General features: G+C 40.6%; 1 protein-coding gene across 7 annotated transcripts in view; it reads left to right on the top strand.

The window, feature by feature from the left end:
- The first annotated feature begins 1,240 nt into the window (after window positions 1-1,240).
- Window positions 1,241-15,793, top strand: part of ASB7 (ankyrin repeat and SOCS box containing 7) — a 30,203-nt gene continuing 15,650 nt past the window's right edge. For 3 of the 7 annotated variants that reach the window (XR_015259906.1, XR_015259905.1, XM_086757363.1), the window contains exons 1-3: window positions 1,241-1,337; window positions 6,766-6,862; window positions 10,051-10,311. Coding sequence is in view for 5 of the 7 variants with exons in the window: in XM_086757363.1 (XP_086613489.1) it covers window positions 10,101-10,311 (211 nt within the window). In the remaining 2 variants the exon portion in view is untranslated. Of the gene's footprint in view, window positions 1,430-3,645; window positions 3,818-6,765; window positions 6,863-10,050; window positions 10,312-15,793 lie in introns of those variants that run through there. The other 4 variants (XM_086757365.1, XM_086757364.1, XM_086757367.1 and 1 more) reach the window with 4 other exon arrangements.

The following is a 15,793-nucleotide window of genomic DNA, read 5'->3' as shown; positions in this document are numbered from 1 at the left end:
GAGCCGTAAGGCCCAACTCTCCTCCGTCAAAACGCCGCAGCCACCCCCTCTCCCCTCCCCTCCGTTGTCGCAAAGCCCTCCCCCTTTACGGCAAGAGGGAAGAGCCATGGGCGGAGCCGCCGTCAGCCCGGCGCCCAATCAGCCATGGCGGCGGCGAGCGGTTGGGGGCGGGCCCAGCGCGGCAGCAGCGGATTGGCGGCGGCGGAGGTCAGTCCCTACCCGCTGACCCCGGAGCGGAGCCGAGGTGGGGGGGCGGGGGGGGCGGCTCGGTGCAAAGTGTCCCCGCACGGCTCGGCCCCCTCCCGCCGCCGGCCCCGCCGCTCCCCCCGCCCCGCTGCCAGCGCGGGGGGCGGCTGCGCACGGGAGCGCGCCGGCCCCCCACCCCCCCCCCCGCGCCCCCGTCCCCGGCGGCAGACAGACAGGTAACGGAGCCCCGTCTGCCCACGGGCTCCCTCACGGGGGGTGGAGGGAAGGGGGGGTGGGGGGGCCGCGACGCGACCCCGTGGCCCGCCGCGGGGCCTGCCCTCGCCGCCGCCGGCCGACCCCTCCGGCGGGGTTCGCCGCCGGCCTGCTCCGCCCCGCTCCCCCCGCGGTGGGCTGCGAGGGGGCTCCCCCCCCCCCCCCCCTCCAACCTCCGGGTTGGGGTGCTCGGCCCCCCGGTTGCGGGGTTAGGCAGGCACAGGCCCCGGGCCACAGGGCCCGCCGCCCGGGGCAGCCGGCCGAGGGGAGCTCCCGGGGCGGCGAGGAGCCTCGGGCCCCTCCGGAGCGCGTCCCCGGCCCCCGGCAGCGCCCCGGTTTGCCTTCCCCGACGCCGGGCCTTAAACTATGCGCCGACTCTTTTTTTTTTTATTATTTTTTTTTTTAATTTTTTTTTTTTTTAGTATGAGCTTGACGGTTCCTGAAGCATGAACTCCTGCAAGGGAGTGATTTTGATTTCCCAGCAGCTCTGCTTTCTGGGTTACTTCCTGTCCCATTCTTCAGTACTTATGTTTTACTTCCATTCTCTGGAGGAGCTGGCTTGACAAGGTAGCGGTCCCGCTGCTACTGTCTCTCTGACTCCGTCCCAAGAGAGTGCCCTTCTTTTTGAGCCAAGATCCTGATTTAGTTAAATCACCCTTTCCTTCCTAATTTTTGAAGGCTCTTCCTATTTCGACCTGCTATTGCTTCGATGTTAACCATTTTTGTTCTCCATTTCTCCCTTCCATGTCGTTGTGCGGCTCAGCTCCTACTTTTCTTTTTTAGGTTTAAGCTGCCTTAAAGGAGAATTTAAAATTGTGACTCCAAAGAGCAAAATAAGACAGACGAGAGAAAACAGCACTCAAAAAACCTCCAGAAAGGTGATAATTCCTGTAGACTGTCAGAATCATCCTTGACACATGGTTTGGCTGAGATTGGGGCCTCTTGTTACGTTTTTGATGGATTTGAGTAGGTAGCATCAGATTTCTTTGTTCTCTTAAAATCTGCTTGCTATTGAGCTTTAGAAATTTGAAAGCTCTGAAGCCCTTTTGAAGTACAGTTCGTTTTCTTGTAACGCTTTGTAATTTTCTAAATTTAATCTGCAAACATTATTTTGATTATGAATTGCTACTTAATGGTTTTTTGTCTCATCTCAGGAATGTCATTTAAAATTACTTCAGTCTCGGTAGTTAAAAAGGTCTTTTCTTAAAGCCTTTTCACAGATTTATGGGTGCGACACTGGATTTGTTTCTGCTCTGATTCTAAAATCTTTATTGGAGTAGGTCATGGTAATTGCATGATGTTGGTTTAGTCTTACCTAACTTTTGCCTGAATAGGACTTTTTGTATTGTAACAGAGCTGCGAAAATTGAATTTGTTTAATTGGGTGGTGTTTGTTTACAAGTACTTACTTTTTGGGTTGAGATCACAGGAGGCGATAATGCTGTTAGGTGCTTAAGGGAAAAATTGAAAGGAGTCATCAAAAACTGAATCCTGCTGGTAGGAGGAAGGTTTGGTTTCAGAGGGAGAGCGGTTTTTAGGGAGAATTGCTTGTTTTACGTGGTAGGATGAAGAGATGAGTTCTAGAAGGAGAGAGAGTGGGGGGGTGAATGATGTCAGTCAGCCTTTTTCTGCATCCTACTGTTAGTGTGCTCCAAATAATGGAGTTTCTGCGCATTCTTTTAATGCAAAGTCTATCTTGAATCCATTCTAATCTGTTTCAAGTGTAGATGAGTTTGTGTTATTTTGGCAAATATATCCCCTATATAGGTCCCTCTGCTCCTTGTCGTGTTTTCAGAGATGTAACTGACTGCACCGGAATGTTTTTCCTTGTCAGCAATAAATTATTTTTCCAGCATTAGTTGCAGGGGAAGGGACAGTACCTGTTGCCAACAATCTTGGTCAAGGTTGGATCGTTTTTCTCATATGGGTGTCTTAGGCATATCAGAAAAAGTAGCTGCTGCACATTAAAACACCTGAAACACAGGTGCAACAGATTCTGAGGTGGATTTTGAAAGTACAGGGGAGAAATATTCCATGTTACTTCCATAGCATACTGCAAAACCAGGAGGAATAGTAAACATGTGGACGTGCCCAGTGTGATTGCAGGAGGGATTTTTATGCTGATAGATAAGGCAGATGTGCATTAGTACAAACTTACCAGTGCAACTATGGGACACCTGTTTCATCCAAAGTTGGTTTATTCTGACCCCCTCTTTACAACCCATCCAGCGCATCTCCTCTTGGTGCCAATAAGTCATAAGATCTTTGGGATTTATTCACGGAAGGAAATGTAAGTTTTCATTTGATTTGTGAAGCTCCTTCCTAATGTGGAATGCCAGTGCAGCAAAGTTTGATTCAGATGCAGAGACTGGAATTGAGTTCACGGGAATCAGGGAATTAGCTTCTGGCAAAGATTTGCATGTGGTCAAAACAAGGAACAGAGATTAATTATATGTTGAAGTCCTGCTCTTCATCTCTAGAAGAAATGCAGCATATTGCAAGTATAGCTACCCCTTTAGATAAAGATGCACATCTTTTTTTTATTGTTTTGTAATCTGCAGGCTGTATATTCATTTTGCTTTTGTTTTGCCTTATTGTGAATTCTAAACCCTTAAAAGAAATGTGCTGTCTGAGAGGCTGTTCTCCGTTGTTCCAGCATTGGCTTACAGAACGATGCTATCGCACTGAAAAACTTGCTTTATCCGCTGAAGTCATCCAACAGATTTTGTCCTCTTGGATTCTTTTAGGCTATATTGGAAAGAAATACAGAGCAAATACAAGTCTTCCAGAGATTGTTGAATGAAATGAACTCTATAAGCGGCACTCATTTTGTTCATCGGCAGTGCTACGAGTATTAGGGCTGAAGTAACCGCTTTAATGTGGTTTGAACTAGCCATTGTTTTTTGCTTCTGTCATCCCATGAAATATGGGTGTTTGAATTCTTTAATGATAGCAAGTCAGGTTAAAATACATTATAATGTTACTTTAATTAAAATCTTACATGTTAACACTTCCTACAAATTATTACTTTTAAGGATAAGCTTTCGTCTGACTTTTACTGTTTACAGCTTAGGAACAGCACCGCTGTATGTTAGAAGAGAGATTGTGTTTTATGCTTGGTACAAGAGGATCTCCAAGCGTGCTGCAGAGCACAAGCTCCCTGCAGTTTGTCAGCGCGCGTCTTGAAGGAGGAGAGTTGTGGCTGTGTGAACCTCATGCAGAACTCTCTACTGAAAAAGATCCCGAAGGCCTTGCTTTAGCGCTAGCGTTGAGGTCCTTGACTTGGAAGGATTTTGCAGGATATGGGTGGGAATTTTCAGGATGGTTAATAACTGATGCGTTACCAGTGCTTTCTGAAGGTGAGGTCTCCTCTTTTGCTTTCCACGTTGCCGACCTGAAATTACTTGAGCTGGGTGCTTTCACTAATTCTCCGTCAAGCCCAAAAGTCAGACCTCACAATCTCTGTGTGAAGTGGATAATAGTTGGTAAAATAATACCTCTGTACTTCATTTTCAGCCACCTGCAGAATGTAACAGCACCACAGCTGCTTGTTAGTGTATAACACCACCGGTCAGCATCATACAGCGCTGTAAACACCTGAAGTTGATGGAGGACTTTGAGATTAACTCCTTTAGTTATTTTAAATTTAGTATGTCCAAGCTACAAGAAGGTATTACAGAAGTTCTGATGAGAAATGTGTAACTTATAATGACCGCTTACCAAGAGTGAAGGCTTGTTTCCTTTGAAGTAGCAGTTCCTCTGTGATGTTTTGGATTCATGCCCTGTTAACTCATTGCTTTCAGACCCAGCAATTCGCATGTGTTGCTTGGTGATTTTCATCTCAACCACTTGGATAGCTTGCTTGATGCCTGTCTGGGATGTTGCGTAGAACATCTAGCAGAAAATATATTTAGGATTATAAGGCTCTGTGAAATTTTCATATTTCACATGTTATTTGCAAACTTTACGATTGTGATATGAGAATACAAATAAGAACATGATTGTTTGCCTTACTGTCTTGTCTGCAGAGCTCCTGAAATAGGAAGCTGAGTGACATATGAAGACGATAGTCGCGTTTATTTTTTGTCGAACACACACTGGCCATTTTTAAAATGCCATTTGAGTGAGAACACATTTAGCTTGTTTGAGTTTTGCAATGGGTGGGAGAAATGAGTTGTGAGAATAATGAATGCTAATGTGATTATCCTTATTCCACAGGGCTTTCTTTTTTTCTTTTTTTTTAATTATTTGATTTGAGTGTCTTAGAATACTTCAGAGACAACTAGGATCTATACTGATTAGGTCTATGCTAGATATTAAATGTGTGATGGTACACTTTCCTTGTTGTGTAGAGTTAGGCGAACATCGGTAAGTTATGGTCCTTATTCTGCTCTTGGGCATGTAATCTTAGGGCTTAGGAATCAGGTCTGTCTGTTGGGCCATCTGAATGAACAAAATACTGTATTACAAGGTCTTGCTTTTAGTACCAACCTTGAACTTTCTTTAAAGTAAGTGTATGCATATGTTGGAATTAATTTTCCGCATGATGTTTGCAATGACTTTAATGAAGTGACACATTGATGTAGAAGAGTCTAAGATCTCTTTGACAACATGAGGCATTATCAATAGATAATGAAGATGTTTGTCTTTTGTGTGTGTGTGTGCTACTTCTGCTACAGTTATTAGTATTTTAAGCAAACTTTGTTAAGTCATTGAGTAAGTGAGCTTTACTTTCACTAAATGTGACTTTTTTATTAAAGTTGCAGATCCTACTCTTGCCATATGCAGCTAATTTTCCTTTGGGGGGAAAAAAGCTTGTTACTTTTTTAGTGGAGCAATCTGTTACCTTGTCTGTAGTCTGTGAAGTCAGTGCAATTCTAATTTGCATCAGCTAATAAAAAATGTGTGGGTTTTAAAGTGAAAATCATGCAAAAAATAAAAAAAAAAAGGTGAGCTAACGACTGATCATCTATGCAAAAAAAACAAGGCTAGAAATGTGATCAAATTGGGTCATGGCAGTGCAGTTTTGTGCAGGGCTGCGAGTGTATCTGCAGACCTTGTATGTTTTATCTTGGGAAGCAAAGCTTTTGGAAAATGTGCATAAGAGGGATGAAGAGAGCTTTTTTTCATCCTCCTTTTCTGAGCTGTCATTGGGAAAGAAAGATTTTCTGTTACATTAAGGTGACAGAAATTTTAACTGAAGCTAAAAGCTGCACAGTTCATATAATTGTTCTGGTGCAACTCATTTGCAGAAAAAAAACAAGTCACAGTTGGGTTTGTGTGATCTGCTATACAATGAAGTAATTAATGCTTGTATTATTTATTATATTATTGCACTGCTCACACATGATAAGGGGTCCTGTCGGGGGAAGCGTGCAGTCAAAGTAAACGAACGGTCAGACAGAGGTGTACAAAGAATTAATGAAATAACACTGATGAGTATGAGCTCTCCAGAGCGCTGTGAGAAATAGTCAAATGTTGGGGCTGATCCTGTTAGCTGCAGATGACGAGGAGGGAGGGTAAGGAGGGCTAGTCTGAAGAAGGAAACTGGGTAGGAATTGTAACTGGCATTCAGTAAACCTTGATACTAAAAGGATAGTTTTTATTTATGAAGAAAATAGTAAACATTTTTGAGGTGGTGGTATTGCACGTATTGTGAATGTGTCTTTACCTGTATGTGAAACACAACGCGTGTTAGCCTGATCTGCCTTGTGAGGGAGCGACAACTATCTGGTGGTGGTAGAAGTCCAGTTGAAGGACAAAGAAGTCAGTGCTCTGTGTTGTCAGGTTTTATTCTTTAGATAGGGAAGCATAGATGGGATGGAGATTTAAAAACAAACAAAAAAAGTAACAAAAAAAACCAAACAATAAAAAACCCCCACAAAAATGTGTTGTGAGGAACTAAATGGATCCTGAGTCCTTGCATCTGGTTCCCACAGGGAGATGTTGAGCAGTCAGGCAGAAATACCTACTGTAACCTTTGCGTCCATTCTTGTTCCGTGGCAGGAGCGGATATATGTAATTCTTAGAGAAGAGTTTAGACCATTTCTTCAAGGTTTACTCCAGAGAGAAAGCACATCTCTCGTTTCTCTTCTCTTTCATAAAATATTCTCTGTAGCCTTTTCCTCGTTTGGGAGAAGCAAACTCTCCCCACCTCAAACTGTGGAGAACTGTCTGATAATAAAACACGCTTCAGAAAAGTTATAACGGCATTGAAATGTAGCATTCTAGCACAGGTACAAAGTAAAAGTAAGTAGACCTCTCACTTTTACTCTTTGCAACTAATAAGAAATATTATTTTTTTAAGGGGTGGCAGGTTTTGACACACATGGGCACGCAAGATTATGAATAATGAAGAGAATGAAGAGTGGGACATCCATCAAAGAGTGACAACCTCTTGTAAGGTAATTCAGGAACACATTGAATTTATCCCATTGTACTTGCAAAATCAATTAAGTAGTTGTTGTCCTCCATTTTCATGGCACTATACAATCATTATAACCAAGAATGTATAGATACTTCCCCCCCCTACTTAATTTCTTTTTTTTTTTTTTTTTTTTGCCTGCATGGAGAAAGCCAATATGTAGCAATACAAATGCATACTGTGTTCTGAATGAGATTGATTACAGTTGCAAAACATTAGATATTGAGTGCCAAATGGCTAATAACTTCCAGTAGTCTTCCTTTCCTTCTCCAAAGATTGATGGTGTAAATGGGAATTTGCAGACAGGAATTTTAAATTATCTGCGGAGCAGAAGTGAAAATGTTTTCAAAGCTGGTATGTACCTAGAACTATCCTGAAACCTTTAATGTTACAGTTAAGTATTCTTGTAATTTGAATTTCATTGCTTGCCATAGGGGTGAGATAGAAAAGCAGATATTTACAGAAACTGCACAAGTGATAAAATAGCTGCTTATGCCTGACTGTCTTCTGCTTTGTATGTTTTAGTGCTTATGTACTTTAGTACTAGCTCATTTGAATAAGCTCTGTTAGTCACATGCAACATATGGGGCCAGTGCCAACTTTTTATAATGCTGCATTACAAATATACCCACCAGCTGAGAAGTGTGATATCCAGAGCTTTGCTTTTTCTTAACCAACTGTCTTCATCGATATTTGTGGGGGGGATACTGCTGTCCCCTTAAATGAGAAATCCCATTTCTCTTTATCTGTTTAGTCATCCTATCTCTTTCTGTAGCATTTTGAGCAACTCATTTGACCTTAATTTTCAGGATCACGTGAGATCTTGCAAATATTCGTCCTTTGCAAGAAGAGACTGTAAAAATGGCAGTAGAAAGTTTGTTTATATTGATTTTCAATCAGATATTCTCAGTTTGAGAGAAAAGTTTTCAGATCTTGTTTTTGTACACATTCAGAAAGTAGGGCTAAAGGGGCACACTGTGGGTGGGGTTTTTGTTTTGGTTTGGTTTTTGCTTTTGTTTAGGATCTTCCCCGACTCATTATTAGTCAGGTTCTACTATCAGTTTTCACCTGTAAATCCAAAGAAAGATACTGTTTGTGTAGTTGGAATTTCATTAACAGCACTATTAGTGGTGTGATCTGGAATGTGAGCTCACTGTCTTATAGGTGAGCGTGTTCCGAAGTGCTAATTGGAGTTTAGAAAAGAGCTTAGCAAAAGCTTATTAGAGTCAATAGAAATACTTCCATTGTCATCAGATTAACAGTTTGATTTTTGGAATATGCTGCAAAAGCTGAGCTATTGAGTTAGCAGTTGCTGGTTTGTAAATCCCCTTTTCTTCCAGTGTCAGACAACGGAATTCATACTATAAAACAAAACAAAGGCAGTACCTAAGCCATGTATGACCTATTGAGCTAAAAAGTCACCTTTCATAACCCTGTGCTGAAATAGTGATTGTTGCCATAGATGGTAAGTTGAAGCATTTATAAATGTCAAAGACAGGCATTTGCTGTATGTAAGTTCCGTATTTGCAGTGTAAGTAGGGTCGTTGTAGCTACCTGTTAATTATGAGTTTGTATCTCTCCAAGAAGCAGATAAGTAACTTCTCTGCAATGGGCACAACTAGGTTCTCAAAGAGTGAGTAGATAGCTATGCCTGTCTCTGGAAGGATGGCAATGGGTGAGGTTTTCACTTTTCTCTTATCTGCATGTGTATCTGATCACAGCAAAACAGGTGCCCGGTGGGGTTTGGGGAGCTGATCACGGTGTCTTTTGAATGCCCTATGAATCCTGAGGATCTGGAAATCCATATGATATTCACGTAAAAGAAGGTTTAGGTGGTGATGTGGGTTGACATCATAATAAAACCATGTTGCTGTGAATTTTAAGTTTTGCTTAAAGTTCATTATAGTTTTTGGAACTTTTCCTTATACTTTAATCTTGATTAACTTCACAGGAATCTAAATACTTTAAAAAAAAATCTTTTTTTAAATCTTCTTAGTGATATCCACTGCAACAGGTTTTAAATATTTTCTGTGACTCCTGTTGCTCAGCCTCAGCATTACCTTTCTAATAGCCTGCTTTTATTATCTTTCTTCTGATATGCCTTTCCATTCTAGGCGTACCTGTTAATGGGATATGATACACAATGTACATGAAAACGTAAACACTTAACAGACTTCATGTACTGTGGAAGAATCCCTGAATACCTGTATTTTTTTTCTTATCCCCAGCTGGGTAGCAAGTTGAGCTACAGCTGAGTACTTTTCAAACAGAGCATGGAGTATAGTACTTTCTTTCCCAGTGCGTGCTTGTAGCTGGGCTCTTTCACAGTGGCTATTCTGATAGCCTTTTGGCCCAGCTCTCTCATATGCTGTGTCAAGGTAATTATAAATGGAACTGGTCTGGTGTATGTTGTCGTGGTGTCTGACAGGGCTACGTTAACTGCGCTTACATGTTTTAAGGTATCATATGTTATCATCTTTGTGTTTGATTTTTGGAGTATATCTTTATGTACTAATAAAGAAGTCCACAAGCCAGAATACAGACAGTAGACTCTAACTCTTGGAAAAAAAAAAAAAAAAAAAAAAAAGGAGGAAGGGACAAAAAGAAAATTTAAGTTTTCAGTCTGAACATTAGTGTTACTAATATTCATGTGCAGTAGGTCACGGGAAAAGCTTATATTAGTAAGATGAAAATATTTCCACTGAAGCTGAGAAGTGATACATTTCTAGAAAAAAAATATATCATAGTTCAATTGCTGTAGCACTGCAGTGCTGTTTCGTGCAGCAGTTTAGATCATCTATTTAAGTAGTTTCTTTGGAATTTGTGTTATTAACCATGTTGTGGTTTTTGAATGAATGTTGGGTTCTGGAGATATTTTGCCTATTGCTTATCTGCTTTAATTCTGGACTGTTGTTTGCTGTTATTTCTGAAGGAAATGTTTGGAATTTATAATGTATAAGTGTCCTTTTCTTTTGTAATTCCATGATGTGAAGCACATACAATGATTTTGCTCACAGCAGTGAGATTCTTAGTTTTTTATGCTATGTATAAGATGACTTGGCATATAGAGTAAATCTTAGCATTGCTTTTCATTAGTACTGACTTTTTTTTTCTAGATATGTTTCCTGGTCCCAATCCTAATTTATTCATGCTTTTTATTGATTCAAGGTGACTAGTGTGACCTCATGACACTTCTGTAAAAGCCAGATTCAGCTAGGATGTTACACCATCACTGTCGGAGAAACCCTGAGCTACAGGAAGAGTTGCAGATTCAGGCTGCAGTTGCTGCTGGCGATGTTCACACCGTGCGCAAGATGCTGGAGCAAGGATATTCTCCTAATGGTCGAGATGCCAATGGCTGGACCTTGCTTCATTTCTCTGCAGCAAGAGGGAAAGAGAGATGCGTCCGTGTTTTTCTTGAACATGGAGGTGAGTTGCCTAGAGGGAAAATCTTGACGCCCATCTCCCAGCTTCCTATCCCAATTTCCGTTGTAGGGCTTTCCAGCACCAGTTAGGTATCAGACTACTTCTGATTTTTTTTTTTCTTTCTTTCTTTGAAGTACTCCTTCATCTCCCTCTCCTTCTGATGCATACTCTGTGAATGAGGTAATAGATTAGCTTTATATCTTAATACCTTACTACTTTTTTTTTTTTCAGACTTGCCTAGGAATTGTTAAAAGAATGAATAAGCATTATGAAAATAGGGCAGAAGGGCTCATTATAAATTGAATGCACTCACAGCGCTCACTGTAGGCTTTTCTTTTCTGTTAGGGAGTATTATGAGAGGAAGGCAGGCCCTTGGTTTGAAATCCTAGGGAAGTTTGCTTCGTAATTCACAAGCAAGTTAACAAGTCACGTTGAAGACTAAATTTTCTTGTAGGCTTTAACACAGTCTGCTAAACGTTATGAAAATGGTACTCTGTGTGCAAGGACTTTAGCGTCAGCTAGTCCAGCAGAGTTTACACCTCTGCTGCATCCATCTGGTTTATTTCAAGAACCAACTGAGTTTCGTTGGTTTAAGTGATAGATATACTTGCTTGGGTGATGGTTATTACCCTTCAAATGTTACAGTCAGAATTTCTTTTTGCTGTATCTTCTTTCAAGGCCTCCTAAAGTTTTGGAAATGGATAGTCTTAATCTTTTAATGTGATTCCGGGGATGGAAAAAATAAAAATCAGTAGATGTTCTCCACATTCTGGTTAGTGCTCTTAAAGAACAGCATCCTCTATTCTAGCACTGTCCTTATCAGATGAATTAAGAACTAAGGTGGTTTGAGTCCCGAGGAAACTGAAATTATTTTCTTGATGCTTTATGTTTGAGGCCATATGGGCCCCTTATGTGCATCACAGTATTTGTCAGATGTATGGATCACCCTTAAAACGAAATGGCACTTAATAGGCTGTGGTGTTTGCACAATTAGTGCTCTGTTCCTGACAAGCAGTAGTGAAATACAGCCTGAACAACTGGACTCTGATTAACCTACTACAGACTGTAACCATATAATATAGGCAAACCCTTATGTCCTTACTGGAACTGGGGAAAAAAGCTACTAAGTTGCAGTAATAAATAACTTTAAGTTCTACTTTTTAAGTGTAATATATATGGATAATCTCAAGCCTTCAGTTTGAGAATTCAAAATTTTTAGGCTGTAAGTCTTGAAATATGTTGGTTTTAACTCTGTAAATTTAAAAATTATCTGAAAAAACCATATCCTTACGTATTTCTATGTATTTTCATTTTATAGGCTTTGATATTAAATAGCTGCTGATGCAGTGTTTTGTTTTTATTTTTGTTGTTGCTCTTTCCTCTGTGAAGTGCCAGTTGAATCTGATGCCTTGTGAAAACTGCTTGTAAGGAAACATCCTTGTTCTGGAAGCAGTATAGCATTTAATCACCAGGACCAGAAAGTTGAGTAACAAATAGCGTGAGGGTTAGTCATCTACGGCAGCTTTCCTGTAGCTGAGCCTCGCTTCAGAAAATCGGCCCTGTTTTGCGCCTTGCCTTGTTTCCCCTCAAAACAGAGGCATAAAAGATAATAAGTATTTAAAACATAATAATGTCACAAATGAGCTATTAAGCAGTGAATGAGCTGACTCCTGAAAGCTGAGTTAATCATGCCTGCCTTGTTAGTGAGAGGTTTGTGTCTACCTTTCTTCACACAGTCTCCACCTTCCTCCTTCTCAAGAAGTGGATTATTTTGATGTTGGAGCTTAATCCCTGTGTACCAAGATGATATTGGGGTAAAGGAAAAAGTAATTTTCTGGTGTGAATCTTATGGTAAACAGAGTATGGAACTGACTATGTGTAGTAATAGTGAAGAAGATGGTGAGAAGGAGTGGATGGAGTTCTGGAGGATAGAAGGAACTGAGATGTTAGTGGGAAGGAAGGGACAACTGGTGATAGTTGTGGCTGTCTAAAGGGATGATGAAGCTTAGCAGAGCTGAAAATATTTTCATAGTACAGGAATTAGAAAACCATGCTGGGCTGTTGGTGAGGGTAGAGTGCTGTGCCTCGGATCTGAGATGCTGGAAGACCACTGACAGCCTTGGACGATAGTGGGATGGAGCTGGAGTTTGGCTAATAAAGGCTGAGAAGGAATCTGGTCACTGACCTGGAAAGAAAAGGTAACTTCTTGTGGGAGGTATGACCTGGTCACCTGTTGCTTTTGCACTTTTTTTTCTTCTCTTCCATCATTGCTCACCAGCAAAAAGAGCCAGGGGTCAGGGTAATGTCTGTAGATTGGCTGATTTTGAGTGGAGGTGGTGGAACAAGAGAGAGTTTTTTATTATTTGCTGAGCAAGGAGACACAGATAGATGGGGAAAATGCATTAAAAATCAGTCTAGACTACAGGATGAAGCCAGCAGAAATGCCAGCTAGATACAGAGGTAATAGGTCAGATAATAAATATTCTTTAGCAAGTGATGAAATGCAGAAAGTTGATCAGAACCATGGAGAAATTTAGTCTTCATGAAAAATAGTGAATTTTACTTTCTTAGTGTATTTGTCCCACTTTAATAACGTGAAGATTCCATGAAGCCAACTCCTTCCATCCATAGAAATGATCTAGAGTCACGAAGCTCAACAGGAAAGCAACACAAAAATACGGAGTGTAGTTTTTAGTAGTCATGGTTTTTTGCGTAACAAACCTTTTTCCTCCTTTAGTGCGCTTTTTTTTTATTTTCGCAATGACAGACAATCCAATACTGGACAAGAACTGTGTTATATTAATCCCTAGCCACTACTGTTAACGTCACAATCAGCTGAAGTCTTGAAAGGACCTAGTTGTTAGCTGTCCCTTGGCAATATCTTCTCCATACTAACTGAGCAGGACAGTTTCTGGTTACTCGTATTAAAGTGAAGAAATTATTCGCTAAAGCTCCTAGAAATTGAAGAGTAATAGAAGAAAGCAGCCAAACAGATGTATGTATTTATTTTTAGTCTTGGCTGCAAGGTATCTAAGTTTTTAGTAAGGTCAGGCAGAATCCCGGAGAAACCAGAGAGTGCCAAATGCTCATCCCCCTAAACGAGCTCATAAAGTGTTTCTGTCTCTGAACAGTAATGCTTTCCTGGAGGTCTTTTGTATCAATGTTGCCGTAGAAAATTAAAAACAGGCGCTATATGTAGCCATGTGTCTAAACTTTGCGGTCAGAATAAAGTTGGGAGAAGCAAGCTTGAAATAATAGAATTACTTTATGAAGCCAGAAGCATTGCTTTCTTGGCTTCCCAAATCAGAGTGCGTTAGAGTTATCTACTGAAGGTGTCATGAGAGAAGGGAAACTATTCCACTGAATTGTAAATTGAAACTCTAAAATATTAGACTCTTGTTTAGTAATCTATCTATCCTCTAGATTACAGTGTTAGAAAAGTCTCAGCAACGGTAGGGTTCAAATGACTTCACAACATGAAATAAAATAATCTGAATGTCATTGTGTGGCAGATTTTCAGTCTCAAGTGAAATTAATTACAATAATTTGGTACCCTTGACAAGATGGTCCAAGATTTACATCACTGTATTATGCCTTGTACTTATGAACATTAGAAGTGACCATATGCAGCCGTTCGTATTTCTAGATTCTGCTCTCCCCAAATTAATGGGAAGCTTGAAAAGAAATAACTGTAATTGTTTGACAGTCAGGATGGAGGCAAGATAAAGTGCTGGCTTCATCCCTTCCTAGTTAAATATACTTGTACCAGGTACCTTTTTTTTTTTTTTTTAACCTTTCTGCAGATTCTGAAAGGTAAGCTAAGAGAATTCTTTCCCAATTCATTTTACCTTGTTTGTGTTCTAGGGGGAGGGAGTTACTTTACAGCATGATACCAATACTGAAGCATTTTAACAAACAAACAAACAAAAAAAAACCCTAAACCAACCCGAGTTCTTAAGGCAACATCAACTTTGTAGCATTGCTTTTAATAACAGAGGAACTGAACGGATGGAAATCAGATGCAGCATAATGCAGGTCGAACTTCTGCTAAAAGCCCTTCTGAAGTTCAAAAGTTTCCCAGGAGATGGCGGCAAAACATTGACTGAATAGCAAGACACTGTTCTGGTCTTGTTAAAATTGTTTCCCTAATCAAAGAGGAGACTGGTACTATTAGCTCACAAGAAGCCCATAATCTTAACAGGAATTACAATATTTTTATCATGAGGTTTGCTACCAGGTTTACTTTTGGAAGGTTAGTTGTTTGTATTGCTTCCTTACCCAACTGAGAGGCTTTTTTTCCTATTCCTGTTGAGACACATCTCTTACATGACTTAAGTGGGTTTTTTGGTTCACTTTAGTGGTCAAAAGCAATGAAATTTTGGGAGTAGGGAAGGCACGGAAAGGTACTTAAAACTATAGGTAAAGGACATCCTTATTTTGCAAGTAAATTGTTTGGTTTGAATGACAACAATTTGTATAAAAATGCATATACATGCACGCACAAAAGTTGGGGCAAATCTGATTGAATTTGGAAATAGCATAGACCAAACAGGCTAGCGGCAGTATCCTGCACCGCAGCTGGGGCTAGAAATGACTGACTTGCGTACCCTGTGCAGCGTGGAAGAGAGAAGACACAACATGAAAGGTTGTTTCTTTTTCTAAAAAGCTTATTTTTTTGGTGGCAAATGGCCCTGGCTGCTGCTGTCTCTTTTGCTTTATGTCCGTCTTTCTCCCTAATTCTGCCTCTCAGAATATAGCATCCCTCTGCATCTTAATTCTCATGCTTGTGCTACTCATTTTGTTTATCACCCGTCAGGAGATAATTCAGAACAGTCTGAGCAGTGTGAAGAAAGAGACCCTGGCAGCAGCAAACATCACTTTGAAATATTATCTTTGTCTTTAATGACTTTGTGAGTTGTACTGATCCTTTGCTATATTTTGGACATCATCGTAGTGCAAGTTAGGAACCACCTATTCAGTCACTGAGTGCATTTTCCTACCAGCCTGTGACTTTCAGCAATGACTTTAACTCAGGTTAGTGTCACTTTACAGGGTGCTGAAACTTCTGCTTTTCACAGAAGACTAGGAAAGCTGTTACTACTAAGTGACTAAACTTTCCTTAATCTTTTTCTCGTTATTTCTAGGTTCCTATTCTGTACACTGGAGACAGTTCTCACATTTTGTTTCTCTGTGCAGTCAGGCTGCGTTAGTTTGTGTTGGATTTTTAATGTTTGTTTTTCCTCCCCTTAGTCTTCACTTTAAATTTAAAAAAAAAATCCTTAAATTTGCTGGATCGCCTTTGTAGGTGTATTCTGTACTCTTTCTTGGCAGTCCTTTTATTTTGGTATGATGTCTGTCTCAGTTGTCTGGGTATGGTCACAGCAGGTCCATATTGAAAACATGTCCACTTCAGGCTGGCGTCCTGTGCAGGTAGTATCTCTCTTTACCAGCTGGGAGACTTAGGTTAGGAAAGTGCCTCAAACTT

This window comes from Chlamydotis macqueenii, chromosome 12 (assembly GCF_036417535.1).
Source record: "Chlamydotis macqueenii isolate bChlMac1 chromosome 12, bChlMac1.mat, whole genome shotgun sequence".
Lineage (NCBI taxonomy): Eukaryota > Metazoa > Chordata > Aves > Otidiformes > Otididae > Chlamydotis > Chlamydotis macqueenii.
The sequence above is the reverse complement of the archived record's forward strand: the minus strand, read 5'-3'. Positions and strand labels throughout refer to the sequence as shown.